Source organism: Nelumbo lutea, chromosome 4, assembly GCF_056320005.1.
Source record: "Nelumbo lutea isolate HS-2025 chromosome 4, American lotus-T2T, whole genome shotgun sequence".
Lineage (NCBI taxonomy): Eukaryota > Viridiplantae > Streptophyta > Magnoliopsida > Proteales > Nelumbonaceae > Nelumbo > Nelumbo lutea.
In genome coordinates, this window is record NC_142687.1 from 8,903,105 (window position 1) to 8,922,691 (window position 19,587).

Consider the following 19,587-nt stretch of genomic DNA (forward strand, 5'->3'; position numbering starts at 1 on the left):
AATGGATACAATGGAAAAAATTGAAATATATGGATATGTCATCAAAATTCAAATATATATTAAAAATATATGATTTTTTATAATCTATAACTCTAATTACTCTATACCAGTGTTTTCAAAACTGGACCTGACCATATGGTTGGACTAAAAAATTGGGAATCGATCACCTGACCAATTTTGTTTCACCCTAAAACCACCTTTTAGCAAAAACCATCGATTTGGTCAACTAACCGTTGACCTAGGCAATCGAACCATCAACTCAAACAATGGTTTTGGCATTTTTTTTTTATTTCTTTGTAAATACAGACCATCCGTTTGGACCAAACGGTCGAGCTATTCGACCTAGGAACTTGACCCCAAAATAGTTCTATGCTCGATTCGATTTTAAAAACCTTGCTCTATACACAACAAACTTGTATTTTAATAGTTTATGGCTTGTGTGAATTGCAGTTTCACCATACAAATGGGATGTGTAAACTATCAAAATACTCCAAGAAAACATTAATACACACATATGCATAGTTTTAACAAATTAATACCATAAATCTCATTAACGATCATGTAAAAGGTTACAAATTTAATAAGTAATGGTGATATGTCATGGTAGAAAAATTGCTTTCTCTTATGAAATTAGTCATCCAAAAATATCTCATGAATGGATAATTGATATTATAGAAGAAAAAGTATTCAAAGCTAGTTTGATTATGGCTCGAGACCTAGGTATTTGCAAATGAATATAGTTACTTATCTGATGATGTGGGATCTGGTGCTCCCTAATGGTGGACAACTCAAACGCTAGACTGAGTAGGTTGCTTAGCTGAGCTGCAAAAGGAGAGATCAGAGTGTTAGGGTTGCTTGACCCGAGGTGGGCACTTTGATGCTTACCTTTTTTGAAGAAGATAAATCGTGTGTACCTTTTTTGAAGAAGGAAACGCCTTTATATAGGCAAGCTACCATGAGGCTCACAAAGCAAATCCAAGATCTTTGGCCCATCTAGTTCAGAGGTGGTTTCACTCCTAGAGGTGGATTCTACTTAATCGGGTAATGCTTATTCAGACATGCCCAAAGCAGGCGGGGTGATAACCAGCTCTTTCGACATAGTGTTGTGATCCCATGGAAGTCGAAGATAATAGCCTGCTTAAGTAGGAGGATGCCCAACACGTTAAGTAGATCACCAATTGGGTCCCAGTTAGGTCGGCAGGGTCCTAGGGGAGGTCACTGCTAATGCCGAGGTTCCTAGCTCGGTCGTTATGAGGTGCCACCTGAGTCTTCATTAGGTCAACGGAGGCAGGTTGTTGACCTAGCCCAGTCGAGATCTTATGTCATCAGGTCGGCAAAGGTAAGTTGCCAACTAGGTCTCCCTCAGGTCGGCGGAGGTAGTTACCACCTGAGTCTCCATTAGGTCAACGAAGGTAGGTCGCCACCTGGGTCTTGTCAAGTCGGCAAAGGTAGGTCGGCGGAGGAGTAGGCAAGTTGACCACCATGTCATGCAGGTTGACACCTAGACCTCAGTCTGGTCGGTGATACCTCGACAGGAGGTCTACCTTCGTGTCAAAGTCTTAAGCTTGACCCTAAGGTGGTCGTCCCAATCCTGACAAGGTGTCTATAGGTCAGCCATAGCGAGGTGGTGAAAAAGCGCCCTCAGGGCGTGCGAGGCGATAACTCCCACAGGAACCATACAGGGTTAACCTATGAGAGCGGCTCCACAGTCTATTGGCCATCAACACCCACAAAAAGCAAAGAGGGCCCAACCTGCGAGGGTGGCTCCACAGCCTGATGGTTGTCAACTCCCATAAGAACCATGGAGGGGTCAACCTGTGAGGGTGGCCTCACAATTTGTTAGCCGTCAACTTTTATGAGGATAATGGAGGGATCGACCCACAGGGCGGCCTCATAGTCAGGGCTGGGAGATTATGTCCAGGCTGATCATTCTAATTATGCCCCTATAGGGGTTCCTTCAATCCAGGCGTTGTTGTTGTTGCTTGAGGATTTCATTACTTTAGGCTCAGAGAACGGATTGAAACGTATCTTTTGTGTAGTGTGTTCCAACAGATGACGCCAATTGATGATGCACGATCTGGTGCTCCCTGTCGATGGATAACTCAAGCGCTAGACTGAGTAGGTCACCTAGTTAAGCTGCAAAAGGAGAGATCAGAGTGTCCGGGTTGCTTGACCTGGGGTGGGCACTCTGATGCTTAAGTCAATGAAGAGTTTTGAGAGAGCTAGAGAGCTAGTGAACTATGAGAGTTAAATTGCGCGTACCTTTTCTGAGGAAGGGGACACCTTTATATAGGCAAGTTGCCATGAGGCTCACAAAGCGCATCCGAAATCTCCAACCCATTTGGTTCGGAGGTGGTTTCACACTTGGAGGTGGACTCCGTATAAGCAGGTAGTGATTATCTAATCGCACTCAAAGCGAGCATGGTGATAACCGGCTCCTTCATGTGGCATCATGATCCCGGGGAAGTCGAAGACAATAACTCGCTTAAGGAGGAGGTCGCCCAGCACGTCAAATAGGTCGCTAGGGTCTCTAGGGAGGTCGCCCCTAATGCTAAGTCCCTAGCTCAGTCATGATGAAGTCGCCACCTGAGTCTCCGTTTGGTCGTCCAAGGTGTAGGCAAGTTTATCACTATGTCATGCAAGTTGCTACCTAGACCTCAGTATAGTCAGTGAGACCTCGGTAGGAGGTCTACCTTCATGTCGAGGTCTCAAACTCAATCTTAAGGTGGTTGTCCCGATCCTGACGAGGTGTCTACAGGTCGGCCATGGCGTGGTGGTGACGAAGCGCCCTCTAAGTGTGCAAGGCGCATCCAACATGGTTTCGAGTAGGTCTCCATCATTTTGGCTAAGGCAAGTCATTGCCTACACGGTGTCAGGGTGTCATGCGATGATTCTAAGATCTCCACATGGCGTGTTGTCACTAATTAAACAAGAGATCATGAAGTGGCCTAGTGGTTAGAATACTTATGTTTCAAGTAAAACTTGGGTTTAAATCCTTGTAACATATTAGTTTTACAAAAGACTGATTTTAAATATAATTAAATGGAATTAATCAAGTTAATTATAAGATGGAGATAATTAATAGAACTAAGTAATGTTATAAACAAGGTTCAAAATTTTGCAATGTATCGGGCCGATACGTATCATTCCAACAAGAGCCCGACATGTGAAATGTGTAAAAATCATCTGTTCTGTTTCTTTTTGTATGTACCACACTAATATAGGCCTGAAACAGTATGATATAGCTCGATACACTTGATTTTTTTAGGGTGCCCTTCATTCATTAATCTCTTTAATTACTTCTATATTTAATTCTAATTTTTCTTTCATTAATTAGTCATTTATTCCTACTTTAAATTTAAATTTGAATTTTAGCGCCTAATTCAATTCTCTTTTAATTCCATTAATTAATGATACTCTCTCATTAATTCCGTTAATTAATGATCCTATCTCATTAATTTCGTTTTATTAGTATAAAAACTACAGACTTTAAACAATGGCAAGATTCAAACCTCACTAGGTTTTAACAAATGTAAGTCACCACTAAGCCACGCTCATTTGTTTGTTATGGTCATATACATTATTATTTTTAAGTAAATTTTCTCTTTTCTTAATGGATATTTATTAATAAATGCTATAATTAATTATTAAAATTAATATACTAATAAATATCAATATAAATTGATATACACACATAACATTTATATTGGTTATTTGAAAATTGATGTATAGACATTTATATTTTAGTTTTTTTCTCACATTTTATTTATTCCATCATTTTTCAACAGTTATTAATTGTAATCATTTATAATTAAATGATTGTAAATATGGATTTTTACATTTAAATAACTTATTTACAATTATTTAAAACTTATAATTATTGTTAGTAGTATATTTTTAGGATATATTTGAATTTCCTAACATATTTATACGTATCTTAATTTTTTGTCCGTATCTATGTGTATCCAAAGTGTATCTCGATACATCTCTTAAAATTGTCTTTCCAATACTCTCCTTGCATTTTCGATACTTTGAACCTTGGTTATAAGTTAGTGTGTTAAATAAGGTTGACCATGGAGCCAATTATGGTAAATGGAGTGTTAAATAAAGTCAATTATGATGAATTTAATGGGTATTAATAAGACAAGTAAATTTAAATTTCAAATTTGAAAAATGATAGCAATAATAGGATATTCAAATAATAATCAGGTGAGACAGGTTGGGACGGGTTTAACAGGTTTGGGACAAAACAAGTTTGGGGTTTGGAAGATTTGGACAAAAGATTAAATGAGTTTGGAGTCATGGGTATCTAAATGGATTCAGTAATGGGAAGGGCAATTTTCACAAGTACCCTACCCATTGCCATACCTAGATCCACCCTACTATAGACAAAGTCACTACAAAAGGGGGGTGGGTTCAAATCGAGCAAACAACATGAGGTTTAAGCTCATGATCAATTCTAGCTAGGGATCAAAGCTCAAGTTCAACTCAACCCAAGAGCTCATATGTTCAAACTTGAGCTCAACCATGAGCTAAACTTCCTAAAATATAAAATAGTACACATGTAAAAAAAAAAATTCTTATTTTACATTTAAATATATATAAGCTCAATTAGGCTTGTGAGCTTCACGAGCGCTTCATTGGACTCAAACTTGACTTGAAGCTCAATTTAGACTTAGCCAAATCAAGCTTATCATGAGTTGAGCTCGAATACCTTGTGAAAAGCTATTCGTGCCCACCCCTAGTCATTGGAATAGTTATGCATTCTAGATGTTACTGAATGAGCAACAAGGTTACTTTCTCTTCGAATACAGATTAGTCTCAACCGCTGAAGGAGGCACAAAAGGTCTTTCACATCCAAGATTAGGTTGTGTAAGGGGTGATGATCCAGTGAGTAACAAGATTAGGTTGCTCCCGTGGGCTTGATAAACTCAATTTTTGTTAGCATATAATCCCCAAGACAATCAATTTTATTGCAACATGATTTATTGCAAGCAAAAACTCTGCACACAGTCTGAAGGCATGGGAATCCAGCTGCACATTGGGAGCATCTCCCTATGAATTTAACATACATGTACGAGAGATATTCCTAATATGCAACTGGATGATATTACTACGAGCACAAAGTTTTTGTTTGCAAGAGATCCAGAATCAATTTTATTAGATTTTATTTTTAGAGTAGAGAACTAGTGAGGGGCACGAATTATGCACTTGTGCAAGTAAAGAATAAAGATTTAAATTATCTATAATATTGGAAAGACATAATACTGGAAAGGATTTGATCCATCAAAATGTCCTATGGATTTTGATGAAAATCCAACCGATAGATTACCACTTTTATGATGAAGGTTGATTGGTTAAAAGTTTTTCTGGTATCATGTATTTCTAACATCATAATTGAATCCTAACAATATAATCAAAATTAACTTTTATAACATGCACCTAACCAAGGGAAGTATTTGTCTTATATAGCATAAATACCAGACTATACATGGGTTCTGCTATGATACCAGAAAGGTTTTTATCCTATCAGCCATTATCATAAAAATGGTAACCAATCAGGTGGCATTTCTCAAAATGGTTTTGATTGGTCAAAGCCCTTCTGTTATCATGCCTTTCCAGCATCATAGATTTTCCCAATATGTAAACCTCCCATTTATTTACAAACGTTAAAACCTCCTTTTGCACATTGACCTATGTTAAAACCTCCCTTTTCGTTTCACACAAATATACAAATGCATCCACCCTCTTGCTACCCTGTAAAAAAGAATAAAATTACAACCAACCCTTATTGTGAATGTGATGTGCACAGTTAACACTGCTCTCTCTTTGATTTATCAAAAAATAAATAAAAATAAAAGAAAATCACTGCTCTCTTGAGAGTTTAGATTGCCTTCATTTTTACTACCCTTAAAGCTCTTTGGAAAGAGTATAAATGCAAATATGTTCAGCACAAATACAAAGATTCATAGTTCAAACTCATAGGCTCTGTTTGTATCTGCACTGTACCTATTCGTATTTACACTTCCTATAAACAAGAATCCAGATTTCTTCAGAACCTTCCTCACAGCACTTGCAGCCGTGCATTGCGAACACCTCCCATGAATCATTATCTGCTTTTTGTATGTCCAAAATTTCAGATCATACTTTCCAAAGATTTACTAATTTCTTGTACCAGAAAAAAAAAATATTTCTTTAGATTTATCAATTTCTATCACTCGGCCATCAAGGAACATGATTTACAAGCTTTGTGAAGCATTGAACCCATCTTTACTCTTTAGAAAGGCAATTTTCCCTCCTAGATCCCCCCAGTAGCTGAGTCTTGTGGTTCACTCCATTTCCCAAGTGAGCTTAAGTTCTTAAATATGTTATATTTTACACCCACCATCGCGATGTCGAACAGTCGAAAGGCCAAACCAGGGATGGCATTTCATTGAACATGGCGATCAGAATCATCGTCCGTCAACGTCAACCAACCCCCATTCAACCGCACCTCCGTCAATACAATACTTGTTTTTATCGGCATCAACTACATCTTTGAACTCGACGCATGTTTACCAGAACACATTGCAAGCCAGCCGACCAGTAGGCATAAACAGAGAGCATACAAAAGGAAATACAATTTTCATCTGAAACTTCGTCTTTTATTGGGAGAACATCATTTACCAAACTGTCAGCAATATGCTACAAAGCTTTTACACTGGTTGCTTGATACAGGATACGCCAATTCGAAATGCAAGTAAAACGTCAGGATCAGAAGCAGCCCAAGCATCACATGGTTAAAACAGTGCACATTTGATTTCTGCGCAGATATCCTCGGCAGAAGAAAATGACCATTCCGAGGCAAGTAACATGTCATTATCATCATCCCCCCTGCACAACATATGAATACTACATCCTCAAAATAGTTGCCGTTTATATCATTATCTTCTCCTACGAACAGGCGAGTTGGATCTTGACCTCTTACTCCTGCAGTTAGAATTATGTTTCAATTCAAACAAATTCTGAGCCATAGGTCTAAAAGACTGAATGTTTCACCTGAGACGTTTACTGTTATGATGCATGTATATGCCTCAAAACATTTTTAACACAATCTGAAAAACAGACAGCCTGAAAACACACCTGCTGGTCTCTAGAGAAGAGTAAGGAGAATGCCTGCGTTGAGAGTGCTTGCTATGTGGTGACCGCGAAACTTGTCTAGAAATAAAAACATCCATCATACTGACCCGGTGAGTTAAAATGAATAATTTAATACACAAAATTTCATCCTCGTATAAAGTCAGCACTTGATACAAATCAGCCTGTTTGTATAGGTAATAGGTTACTCTGCCTCTGATGACAAAAATAATATCTTACAGAATTAAATAGACAAGATATTCCCATTAAAAAAAGAACGTCAACCATCAAATGAACACTACAAAATGGTGAATTACAAAAATGCTCTTGTGCCCCACAACAGAGAACCCACAGAGAAGATGCTGCCCAAGTGCACCTTGTAGATCATTTAATGAGATCAAATTATCATAGACTCTCAGGTAGAGTACCAACTAGGGATGATCATGGGCCAAGCCTTTACAGTGTAATAACAGCCTTTTGGGCTGCCCAGGCCAGGCATCCCAGCTTGTCCATATAAATTAATAAATTATATTTTATTAAGAATACATTGTTAACTTTACAATCAAAATTACAGAAAATACATATAGATATTCCTAATACATATATTAAAGAGGGTGGTCCTTGGCACGACGGTTGGGTTGCTCCATTGCAACTGGGTGACCAGGGTTTCTTGGAAACAGCCCCCATGTGTCGGGGTAAGGCTACATACATCTGCCCCTCCCCAGACCCTGCATTGGTGGGAGCTTCGTGCACTGGGCTGCCCTTTTTATATTCATTAATTTATTAATATGTACTATATAAGTTATGTATGGTTATACATATATATATATGATCAACCCTAGTACCAACCACTGAGTAATTTGCCACCACAGATCATAGGCTTGCCGAACAACCAGTTGGCCCTCAACGAGAAAAGCAGCAGTTGCACTGACCACTAAGATCTTCTAATGCTTGACATGTGTAAGGCTTAAGCCTTGTGGGATCTCATTCTCTTTAGAATACATATAAAAAAAACATAAGATAAAATGAGAAGAATATATATAAGAAAAAACTCGCTACTTTGTAGTCCTTGACTCCTTGATTATAAGATTACTAGTATACATTAGAAGAAAAAAAAGGTCATTGCCCAATAAGACCGTGGATAGCCAGGATCATCATTGGGTAATAGTTCCTTTTTGATGTATAAATGAAAGTCTTAACCAAGGACTAAAAAGTAGTAAGAAAGCTCTTAATGTAAATTAAAACCTCAAATTGGTATTGAAAACACTAAACATTAATGCACATCTAGAAATCTTAGAATTGATCACTAACTTGTTCTTATGATGAGAACCTTACTTTAATGTATGATATACATATTTTTAGGTACTCACCTCAAGAAAAGCCCCAAGGCATAAGCTTCATAAGCCTTTTAAAACACCGATGTGTCTAAAGAGGATTCCCCTCCAATGAAAAACTTATACACTATAAAGTGGATTCCCCTCCCATGAAAAACTTACAGACTATAAAGTCCTCCATCCACAACAGTCCAAAACCTAATCATGTACTACTAGAAGTCTATAACCCTTCCATGCAATTGTTAATTAGTGAATTTTCTTTTAAATAAAAACAAGGAAAAGAATCTTAAACAGAATTAGTCATGATGGTGTATATGGACCAATCTGGTCCCATCCCCAATTATCTACCCACCGCATGTAAAAATCTTGCACCAGCTAGAATCTTAAACAAACCCACTGGGTCTCAAGACAGACTTCATGGCAAGAAGTAGTGAAATTAATGTAAAGAAAAGTACCTTCGCCTAGACCTGGTAGGTGATGGTGACAAGCTATGCCGCTTTGAATGTGGCTTTCTGCAGAGTGCACCTGAGTGTAAATATCTAAATAAAAAGGGGGAAATGAATAAAAAAGGGAAAGTGGTCAAAGATCTACAATGTGAACCTTTGCTGCCTTGAATCTTCAGAAACACCATTACTCAAGTTGCTGGAATGACTGCACACTGAGTTATCTCTGCTTTTTCTATCCCTACTGCTAATTGAAGATGAACGCCTTCTCTTGTGCCTGCCCAAGTCATCTCTTGAAACTTTATGCCTGGATCTATCTCCCCTCTCATCCCTAGTCCGCTCTCTTTTTCTGTAATTATCTTCTTTAGAGCTGGATTTTTTAACTTTCTCAGCTTCCTTTCTGTCATCCTTACTATTGACATGACTTAAAACTTTTCTTGAATCAGATTCCTTTGCTTTTTCCTCGGATTTGGTTCCTCGATCTTTCAGCCTCTCCTTCGAGCCATTTTTATTATCTGTCTTTTCCTTTTTTGTATGCCTTTCATCCTTTCTCCTGTGATCAGTGGAATTAGACTGTTTCTCAGACACTTTACTCTTACCAGTTTCAGCCTCTCTGACAGTGTATTTACTCTCAAAGCTCCTAGCTCCCAATCCATCACTCTTATCTGATTTACTTTTGGCCTCCCTACCATGAGAATCATCTTTCAGTGATTTTCTATGACTATCATTTCCATGCACCGGCCCAGGTTTCACATGGCCTTTTCCTCCACCAGTATCCTTTGACGCAGAACCATCTGAGGCCTGAACCATCTTTTCACCATTGGAATTGACTTTATCTTCTTGGAATCCAGAGACCACCTTGGGAGCAGTTGTCAGGTGACCATCATTCTCATAATCCATACCTCTACCAACCACAATGCCCAAATTGTTGCCTTTATGTGTACCAACATTTTGGCTTGTTTTCCTCTTATCAGTCTCCATTCCCATTTGACTCCTACTGAGCCTCTCAGTTTCTCCTATAGGAATGCCATCCCCTACTGCATTAGGGATATCTTCTGCAAGCTTACCATCTGTTGACTGTTTATAGGCAGCATCCATTGGCCTGTTGGGCATGGTGGAGCTTTGTATCTCATCATCATCATCATTGTCAGAGGCATAACTTGCAAGACCCAGTACATCTCCAGGAGAACTAGAACTAGATTTCTCACCGACTTCCCTGGCATCAGCTTCCTTTGCCTTAACAGGAATCAGAACCTTTGCAGAAGCCTTGGGAGTTTGAACTACTGGAGGTGATGGTAATACCTTCTGATTTGGTGCAGCAGAACTGTGGTCAACTGGCAGACCAATTTCATATAAATAATCAAAAGGCTTTAATTAGAACCAGGACAAAAAAAGCATAGGAAATTTAGAAAAAGCAGGAATTAGAATGAGGGTACGGATTGAATTGATGACCAAAGAAAACCTCAAGGAGACCATTTCTGTTACCTATGTTCACTATCCCATGGTTATAGAGACATTGAAGAAGGATATTTGCACATATAACTAAGGGTGGATGAAGTGGAACGTGCATACTGCATAGTTTGTTCTTGGGGAACACCAACCAGATTAAAAGGAAAGTAATTATAATACAGCCACAAGGGCAACAATATTGTACTGGACAGAGTGAAGGGCAACCAACAAGCAATATGTCCACAGACCACGCATTAAGGAGAGAGGGGGACTGGGATGGATAAGTGGCAAGAGTACTATAGGAATTATGAATGGGGAAGAGTAGAAATGGTAAGAATTAGAAACAAATACAATTGTAGGAATATTTGACATCCCCAACAGGTATTAAAATGAGGAAAAGTGGACTAAGATGGTTTAGATGTGTGTATGAAACAAAAGAGAACTAAACTAATAAGAAATGATCCAATACACTAATGGTGATAGAAGTACCAAGAAAAGGCCAAAAAGAACATTTGTTGAGGTAGCCAGAAATTATCGAAGGACTTGTAGAGTATTAACTGGGAATGGCATAACAGGGTTTGCATGGCCAACCGAATGCAGTTGGGAAAAAGTCTGCTGAGTTGAGTAGGTAAAAGCATTCAAAGTTACAGAAAGCAAGCTGTAAGTATGTACCTTCAACTGTCAGATCTTCTTCACTAAGAACCTTTGTAGCAATCTCATCAAACAGTTCATCCGTAACCTGTTCAAAAGATAAAACTCAGCACCAAAAATACATTGAAGTACAGCATGGCCATTGGTTTTACTTTTATGCAGTTACAACCTTCAAAAGAACTTCAGTTAGGATACGCTTTATTTCCTGGTTGATTGCTGCTGTTCTTGCTGCCTCCACATCATCCTACATATAGAGCAAAGGAGAGTAAAGAGATGTCATTATTTGTACATGTTACTAATTAGGAAGCTATAGTAACCACTGAGATAATGACAAATTTTCAAACTCATTTTAAGACGAAACAAGGGAAGTTGATAGAACATTATGATTAATGAAATTCATGTATTACAGCACTGAGGAAAGGAAAGAACCTCATCATCATCCTCATCCTCAGTTGACTTGGAAGAATCAATGCTTTTGCTATCTGCTTGATCATCTTTTTTAAAAGGCTTACTAACACCTTCACCAACATCTTCCTCAGGTTGCTCCTGAACTGAACTTGAAATAACAGCTTTCTTCTTAATTATTTCCTCTCTAAGCCAATTGGGTACCGAAGCCTGGAATTTTTCACAGAATCCAAACATAATAAAAATTCATCATTCCCTCAAAACATAACATTAGATAAATATATTTACCTTCTTTGGACGTTCCAAAACAGTCACATCTCCAGGAAATGTGGTTGAAGGATGAATGGTAGGTAGGCCAAAAGGGGCACCGGCAACTGGAATAGTAGGCCGAAAGCCTGCTCCAGGCATCCTGCCAAAGATTGGTGCAGCATGTCCAGAAACAGGAGAAGGTGCAACAAATGGAGGATCAAACTGCAAATGAAGCAAGAATTAGCATTTTCGGATCAAGACCTAAAGGAAATAGGAAATTATGCATATGGAGAACAAATACTTGTGGCCCTGATGGAACTGATGGAATTGGAGGATATCCCACCCCTAGAGCAACTGGGGGAGTCCATGCATGAATTGAGGGCACAGTTGCAATTGAGTCCATACTGCCTAAAGGCCCTGCTTGATCAGGATGTGTGTAACTATTTTGCTGATTTAGTTCATTTTCATGAGTAAACCTTGGTGCAAAATCTAAAGGCCGATCACTCAAATCAGCTGCAGCTTCAGCAGATTGATCGCCATATGTAAAATGGGGCTGTTCTGAAATTAATCTAGCAGCAGCAGGTAATTTGGGCTGCACATGTTGTCCATCATGATCTGATGATATGAGCAAAGGTGATGGCTTGCATAACTGCTCATTTTGATCCCCAACCTCCTGTCTACCTGTCATTTAGAGTGCAAAATCAAAAGTTAAAAGACCCAGCAGAGGAAACAACCTGAGCCATCCAGCAAACACCACACTCTTCAGGACCTATGCAGATAATACATCCATCTTCTGCATGATAATATGCAGAAATAGAAACACAGTTCTGACTCTATGACAGACTGCTGGGAAAGGTCCAACCTAAAAAATCACATCCTCATATTCACAATCATGTTTGAATACATAAAGCATAATAAAAACTCTCTTCTCTTTGCTTTACTTCCAACTAGTTATAAACCTTGCTGAATCGCCAATTAGTTCTACTTTGAGAGATAATTAGTTAATTACATTCCCTGCAGGGCCTTGGTAGCTAATAGCGTATTTCCCCCATCATCTCTAAAGATCCCCTTAGGGCCATTGCCTGGTAAAATGATGAAATCTCAGACTAGCAAGCAAGAGAATGCGGTTTAAGTCAGAGAGTGGCCACTTAGTGCCAAAGGTTAGGTTCATATACAGTCTAATGCTCTCAAGACCCATGACAGGACGATTATTGAGTGATGGCCCTTGTTATTATCTCTCACTCGTCCACCCCCTTTTCTGAAGCTCCAGGCTCCAGGATTATTAATGCAGCCCCCATCAAAATTTTAACTTTGTCCTACCCTCCTCCAGAGCCATCCAAAAAGCAGCAATTAGCTTTTCCTAGTGACAAAGTTTGTTATTGTTTGCCATCCTCTCAAAAGAGAGTTCACTTGACCACCTTAAACTCCTTTCTTGGCATAGCCAAATAGGCTATAATTCTGAGAAGACTGATTCAGCATGGTACAGGGATCAACATGCAACTTATTGTATTGTCATCCAAATATTTAGGTATGCTAGAAGTGTTTGGGAGCAGGTTTGTCTTTCTTTAATTTAAGGGCAGTATTGTAATCCCATCTTTTATTGTAATATTAATATAAGAGTGTGGCAGTTAGGAGATGTCTCTATCGAGTCAAACCCCACTCTTCTTCTTTCTTTCTATTCTCTCTATCTTATATGCTGTTCCCTGCTGCTGGATTCTTTCTCCTTTATTTCCCTTTGTTTACAAGATTAATTTTAGGTTGATTACATTACTCATGAAACAAAAATTCAAATAGATAGGTCCTTAATGAATTAAAAAAAATGAATTATATTTCTAAAAGGAAAAAAGGAATTGTCAAGTGCAAAGAAAAGAACATCACCCCACGAGGTCCATCTAAGAGAAAAGCAAATGCAAGAATAATAAATAAAGAAGTCCAAAGACTAACAACTTATAGACAATTATTTCCATAATGTATCTTTCTTTCTTGGCCTAGGTGGTGTTCTGGGGAAAATGACACAATTTTCCAGGACACTGCAGCCAACAGAACAAATTTTTCATTCAACCAGAAAAAAAAGGCAAACTAATATAACATGAAAAAAAGGGAGTACAAAATACAAAGAAAAAGACATCACTCAGGGGAACAAGTCATGAAAAAAAAAAGACCTCTCAGATTAGTAGGGTACTTGATAAAAAAGACATCACTCAGGGACAAAGCACAGCTACATAATAGGCATCGTATTTATAATATAAAAAACTGACTTTTGGCTAGTTTCCTAGTTTTATATACCATTCAGCATATATGTTAACTGAAAAAACAGCAATTCTCTTTATTAAGAACATTAAATTTCCTCTAAAAATGTGGCAAATTATCACATCTAAAAGATAAAAATCTTTTACATAAATTAATTTCATTATTTTCAAAAATAATACTACAATAATAAGTATTTAATAGAGCAAATTCATATTAATTAGCAGCTAAAGAAGGTTATTAACTTTATATGATAAATATTCAAGATGGAAAGTAAAATAGAAAAAAAAAACAAGGATGGAGTTTTTGTTTTATTTAATTAGAGAGAAAGAATAGGCAAAAAGAACTTTATTATTCTATTCTTTCTTTCTTTTTCTCTTCTCAAAACCCTTTGATCTTTTAAATTTCAATAGTAAAACATTAAAACAAAGTATAATTGATATATATATATAGCATATAATAAAATGTATTAACACATACATCAATATAAATGATATTATAAAAGGCGCCTGCCTTGTCATTTTTGTCGCCTAGGCGGCCGCCTAGTTGCTAAAAGTCAAGGCGTTTAGGCGAGGCGCCTAGGCAATGCCTTGACAACTATGAATTGTACTTGATAAAAAAGGAAACTAATTGAAATTACACATGTATATTACACACCACTAAATCTGATTAAGAAATAATAAGATTCACATGACAAAAACCAAGTTGACAACAATGGAGCATAAACCCAAGGGCAACCCTATGACTAGTGTTCTGAAAATCATAATTGTGTCGTAATTCATAAGATCATTTCTATTTTTACAAACTTGTCAAAACATTAAAGACAGATATGCTAAAAGGCTAAATGTATATAGAAATCCCTAATTTTAATCCATATCTACCATATATGTACCTAAAACAATAGAATTTTCCACTTATACAATATAAGTCTAAGATGATATAATCAACTTTGACGTGAAAGTCAAATAATACACACACAATGGCTCCTTATCCTGCATATTATGGAAAATAAACTCAATATATGATCTTAAATAAAATAAATAAATCAATTCCTAGTAAGGTCCTTAAAACAAATCACCCTTGGCAAAACTAAATATAAACAAAACAAAATGCCAAAAAGAGTACTAATTCTTAATTGAATTGCTTTGAATTGCAGTAAATTGCAGAAATCATATAAACTGTAAGATTTATGAATCAAATCATATGATACAAACAAAAATCGTAAAATTTTTGCAAAAAAGTATTCAGATATAAGATTCGAATCGAAACCCTTGGATTTCATGATCCAAATTGTGAATCATATCGTAAATCATAAGATCTTGACAACACCGCTTATGACCTATTTATATTATGCAAGGAAATACAACTTACTACCCCTTCTGTCAGTAACAAAGAAATATTTGAATAAGGATGCAATTATGCAATGTCACAACCTTAGAATGTCATAATAAATTTAAAGTGCCATTAAAGAATAACTTTATGGCTCCAAAAAGAACTGCTGATAAAGCTCATTTTACTTTTCAAAATTGATGACACAAGATTTGAGACTCCAACATTGTGTTTATCCTTTGATCTTTAGTTTTTTATTTTGTTGCTAGATGAGAGTGCATGTTATGATGATCAAATCCTTGCACTAGTGGGGCTCCATCCCAGACGGTGTTTTAAAAGTGAAAGGCACAAGATGAGGCGCGCGCCTTGCGCCTTTTTGAGGCAAGGCGCACAACTTAAAAAATAAATAAATAAATAAATAAGCTAAAAAATAAAAAATGTCAAAAAATTCAAAAAAAAAGCCAAAAAATCAAAAAATTATAAAACATAATATTAATAAAAATATAAAACAAATGTTTTAAAAAACCTATTATCAAAAATTAAAATACATAAACATAATATGTAAAGCATATTCAAATGAAAATTTAAAAATAAAATCAAACATATAAAACATTTTCAAGCATATAAAACCCACAATCTCATCAAGTAGCTAATGTGACATATTACATTCCTAATTCTTTTATTAGGATGAATGAATGGACGGCATTACCCCCGAGAAGCATGGCACAGGGTCCGAGGGCAGAGCCCCCGGCCCACCTGCTAGACTCAAAAAAAAGAAAAAGTGTCAAATTCTCAAAAGGCACATGCCTGGGCTATAAGGCACAAAGCACACCAAGCGTATGCCTTTTGAATGGGCTGTGCCTAGGACCTGGGCAAGGCACCTACCCTAAAATAAACCTCACCTATGCACCTAGGCACGCCTTTTAAATCACTGATCCCTAGGCGCCTCACCCAAGTCCTAGGCGCACCTCTTTCAAAAGGCACGCACCTGGTGCGCCTAGGCATGCGCCTCAACCCAGGCGTGCGCCTTTTTAAAGTTTTGCGCTTTTTGCTTTTTTTTAGTTTAACGGCTCCAAGAACCCCTTATTTGCTTATGTTGTTCATTCATTCATTGCAATAAAATATCTTATTAAAAGGCAATCAAAGTTGTAAAATCATTACTTTTTATGTGAGAAATAAGAATTTTAGACCCTAACGTAGACTTGTTCAGGCTTGCCTCGAGGGGCGCGCTACAATGGCGACTCATAGAATCAAGAATGCAATATGCTTTACATCACATTAACTACTTGGAGCAATGCAATTAAGGAAAAAAAAAAGAGATTGTGGATTTTACATGCTTGAAAATGCTTTATATGTTTGCTTTTATCTTTAAATTTTCATTTGAATGCACTTTACATGTTACGTTTATGTATTTTAATTTTAGATAATAGGTTATTTAAATCATTTATTTTAAAACTTAAGTTTATATTTTTATTAACATTATGTTTAATATTTTTTAAATTTTTTTGGAATTTTCTGACTTTTTTTTAGCTTTTTTTTGTAATTTTGCACCTTTCTTAAAAAGGCACGCACCTCACCTTGCGCCTAGCGCCTTGCGCCTCAGGCGCAAATTGGCCCTTGCACTTTTTTTGCGCCTTGCGCTTTTAAAACACTGCTGATCCCAGAGGAGTTCATGGAACTAGAACTATGATCTTTCTTCTTACAATTCTCTTTAATGCATGTGTGGTTTTCCCCCATTGTATAACTTCTCGTTGTACACTTTTTAACTTTTGACATTAATACAACAAATTACTATCCAGAAAAAAGAAATTTCTTATTACATTTATTTTTGGTGGATAGAAAAAAATTAAGAGCAAGAAGTTAGTTCATATGATCATATCCTCTCACTATATGTTCTTAGAACCATCAATGAAATGCAAAAACAAGATTTTACTAGTACAGTTGGTTGAAGATTGGATTAGGGTTACGGTTGTAAAGTACCAACCAAATAATAGAGTCAGGTTGGGTTAGGGTTGGGAACCTCAGGTCAAAGATCGAGTTTTATTAGGATTAGTGTTGAGATTTTAATACATTGGTTCAGTCCAGGGCTGACATGAACCCAAGCCTAAGTTGCATCCCTACCTCAACTCTTTCATGCTATGGTTACATTGGCTGAGCAACCCTGCAAGGATACTTTGAGTTAAAACGAGTGGCTATTGAGATGATAGAACAATGTAGAACCTACACACCTCCAATTGAACATCAATGTCAGTGCAAAAAATCTGAAAATTATGGATAAAACAAGGTTGAATCTTGACAATAGATCTACAGAGGACACCAACCATCTACTAGATTTGTCAAGAATCAGACAAGGAAAATATCGGTATTACTTTTTATATAATTCACAAACACAACTACAAAACAAAACCAAGTTTTTGAACAAAAGTGTCACATGCAAATTCAGAATGCTACATGAAGCATTACCTGAAACAGAAGAATAACTAGAAGGTACCTCCTGCTGGTAAACTGATGAGATAGTAGGAACACTTCCTAGATGAGGAAATACAGGACCTGAATCCTCAACCAAAGCACCATCTCTAGCAACGTATGGTATATGCCCATCTGACACATAAGAAGAAGACTGTCCAGAGCTGAAGGATGAGGACTCCTGGATATGGCTTACAGGTGGCATATGGAGGTTTGTGGCAGAAACTGGGAACTGTTGCTGGCTTGATGCCATAAGTGATGGTTGTTGAGTATCAGTGTAACGAGCATCAACAGTTTGATGATACGGATCGTGATACACATTACTGGGGTCTTCTGGTCTGCCAACTGGAGGAAGTTGCGATGGAGGTTGTGGATTCTCCATTGCTGCCTTGGCTGCTGCCCATGCCCTGGCCCTGGCGGCCCAATCTTCCTCATTGTTGTGAGAAATGTTTCTATCTGCATCACAAAGCTCATGAGAAAATCAACTCTGGATTACTACTAATATTTGCAGAGAAAAATGCAAGTCAAAAAAGAAAAATAACGGTACTAGGAATATCAGTAGCACTAACAATAATAATAGTATTGCTGACTTGGATGGGATTCTCTTCTTGACATTGGAAGTTGGAACCTTTCCAGTATGGTGTTTGTTGTGGCACCATGAAATAATTCTCCAACTTGAAGAGCAATATCTTTTTATGTTAAATTTTTAGAGGTGGGAAGAAGGGATGCAGAAAGATAGATGTCATGGTAGGCTATTCATTAAGGCTTTTCCTCCTTTTTAATGCAGTTTTTGGGGGCAAGAATCCAAGAGTGCCTGGGGATGGTGTAGGGGTGTCAATTGGACCAGATTTGGTCCAATCCGATCCAGTCCATTATGAGTCCATTACAAATGGATCAGGTCCAATCCAATCCAATGAATACTTTGGACCATTTTGGACCAGTTCATTTCAATGTCTGGACTGTCCAATCTGTTCAAATTGGTTTTAATTTTGATTCATCCCAACCCAAACCTGGTCCATTGACACTTATATTCTTAATGGACCAGATATTGGTTCAACCCGACCCACTCCAATATAAATCTATTATGGATGGACCAGGTCCAATCCAATCCAATAAATACTTTGAACCATAAGTCTGGACTGGTCCAATTCAATATGTCTTATTGGTCCATCCAATCCAACCAAATTGATTTTAATTTGGACAGGGTCCAACCCAAAACCGGTCCATTGACACCCCTAATGGTGAGTAATGAAGTGGTGTGAAACCCAACGTTTAGGAGGCATGTCATTTGTCAGAAGGCCAATTTTGTACCATATCTCGTCTTATAATCAACAGGTTAAGATTCCCCATACAAGAAGGATAATGGGACTAGGAAACATAATCCTAGAGCTTAAGTCCTTCTAACTACCCCCATTGTCATGGAGGTGTGTCATCCTCTCTATGGAGTTGGATTTGGACTCAAAGTGTTCCATCCAAATATCCCTTTCTCATGTGGACAATGTACTAAAAAGTCTAAAATGAAATCCTCATCATTGATCACTTGACTGCACAAGGGATCCAGAAAACCTATGCTCTTTACATTGCAAACATGATGAATGGTGTCTCACCTGCTTCTCCATTGTGAGTTTTCATCTAAGCTGTTATTCACTTCATCAAGTTGTCTAAATGACAATTGGTTGTTCCAGGTAACATGCCTTCCTGATGTAAAACCATAGAAAAGGAAAGAAGATTTCTTGGAGACAGAAGACCAGATATGATAGAAGTTTAATTTGGGGACCCATGTGGTTATGATAGAAGTCTGTAAGTTCCGCTGTCCATTGTGTCACTAATAGTGTGCTGCAACTTCAAGTTTGTCAAGAAATAGAGGCAGTTTGGTCAATTTGTTTTCAGTCATGCTA

The 19,587-nt window shown here is 37.5% G+C and overlaps 1 protein-coding gene across 1 annotated transcript in view; it reads right to left on the reverse strand.

Moving 5' to 3' along the window:
• LOC148853775 (Nucleotide-diphospho-sugar transferase family protein) overlaps window positions 1–19,587 on the reverse strand; it is a 36,837-nt gene that overhangs the window by 6,418 nt on the left and 10,832 nt on the right. The window contains exons 3-12 of the mRNA XM_088983464.1: window positions 17,687–18,145; window positions 11,949–12,328; window positions 11,687–11,869; window positions 11,423–11,608; window positions 11,163–11,237; window positions 11,015–11,081; window positions 9,051–10,227; window positions 8,906–8,962; window positions 7,123–7,197; window positions 6,938–6,969 (exon numbers count right to left, since the gene is read on the reverse strand). Of these exons, the coding sequence (XP_088839590.1) occupies window positions 6,938–6,969; window positions 7,123–7,197; window positions 8,906–8,962; window positions 9,051–10,227; window positions 11,015–11,081; window positions 11,163–11,237; window positions 11,423–11,608; window positions 11,687–11,869; window positions 11,949–12,328; window positions 17,687–18,145 (2,691 nt within the window). The remainder of the gene's footprint in view (window positions 1–6,937; window positions 6,970–7,122; window positions 7,198–8,905; window positions 8,963–9,050; window positions 10,228–11,014; window positions 11,082–11,162; window positions 11,238–11,422; window positions 11,609–11,686; window positions 11,870–11,948; window positions 12,329–17,686; window positions 18,146–19,587) is intronic.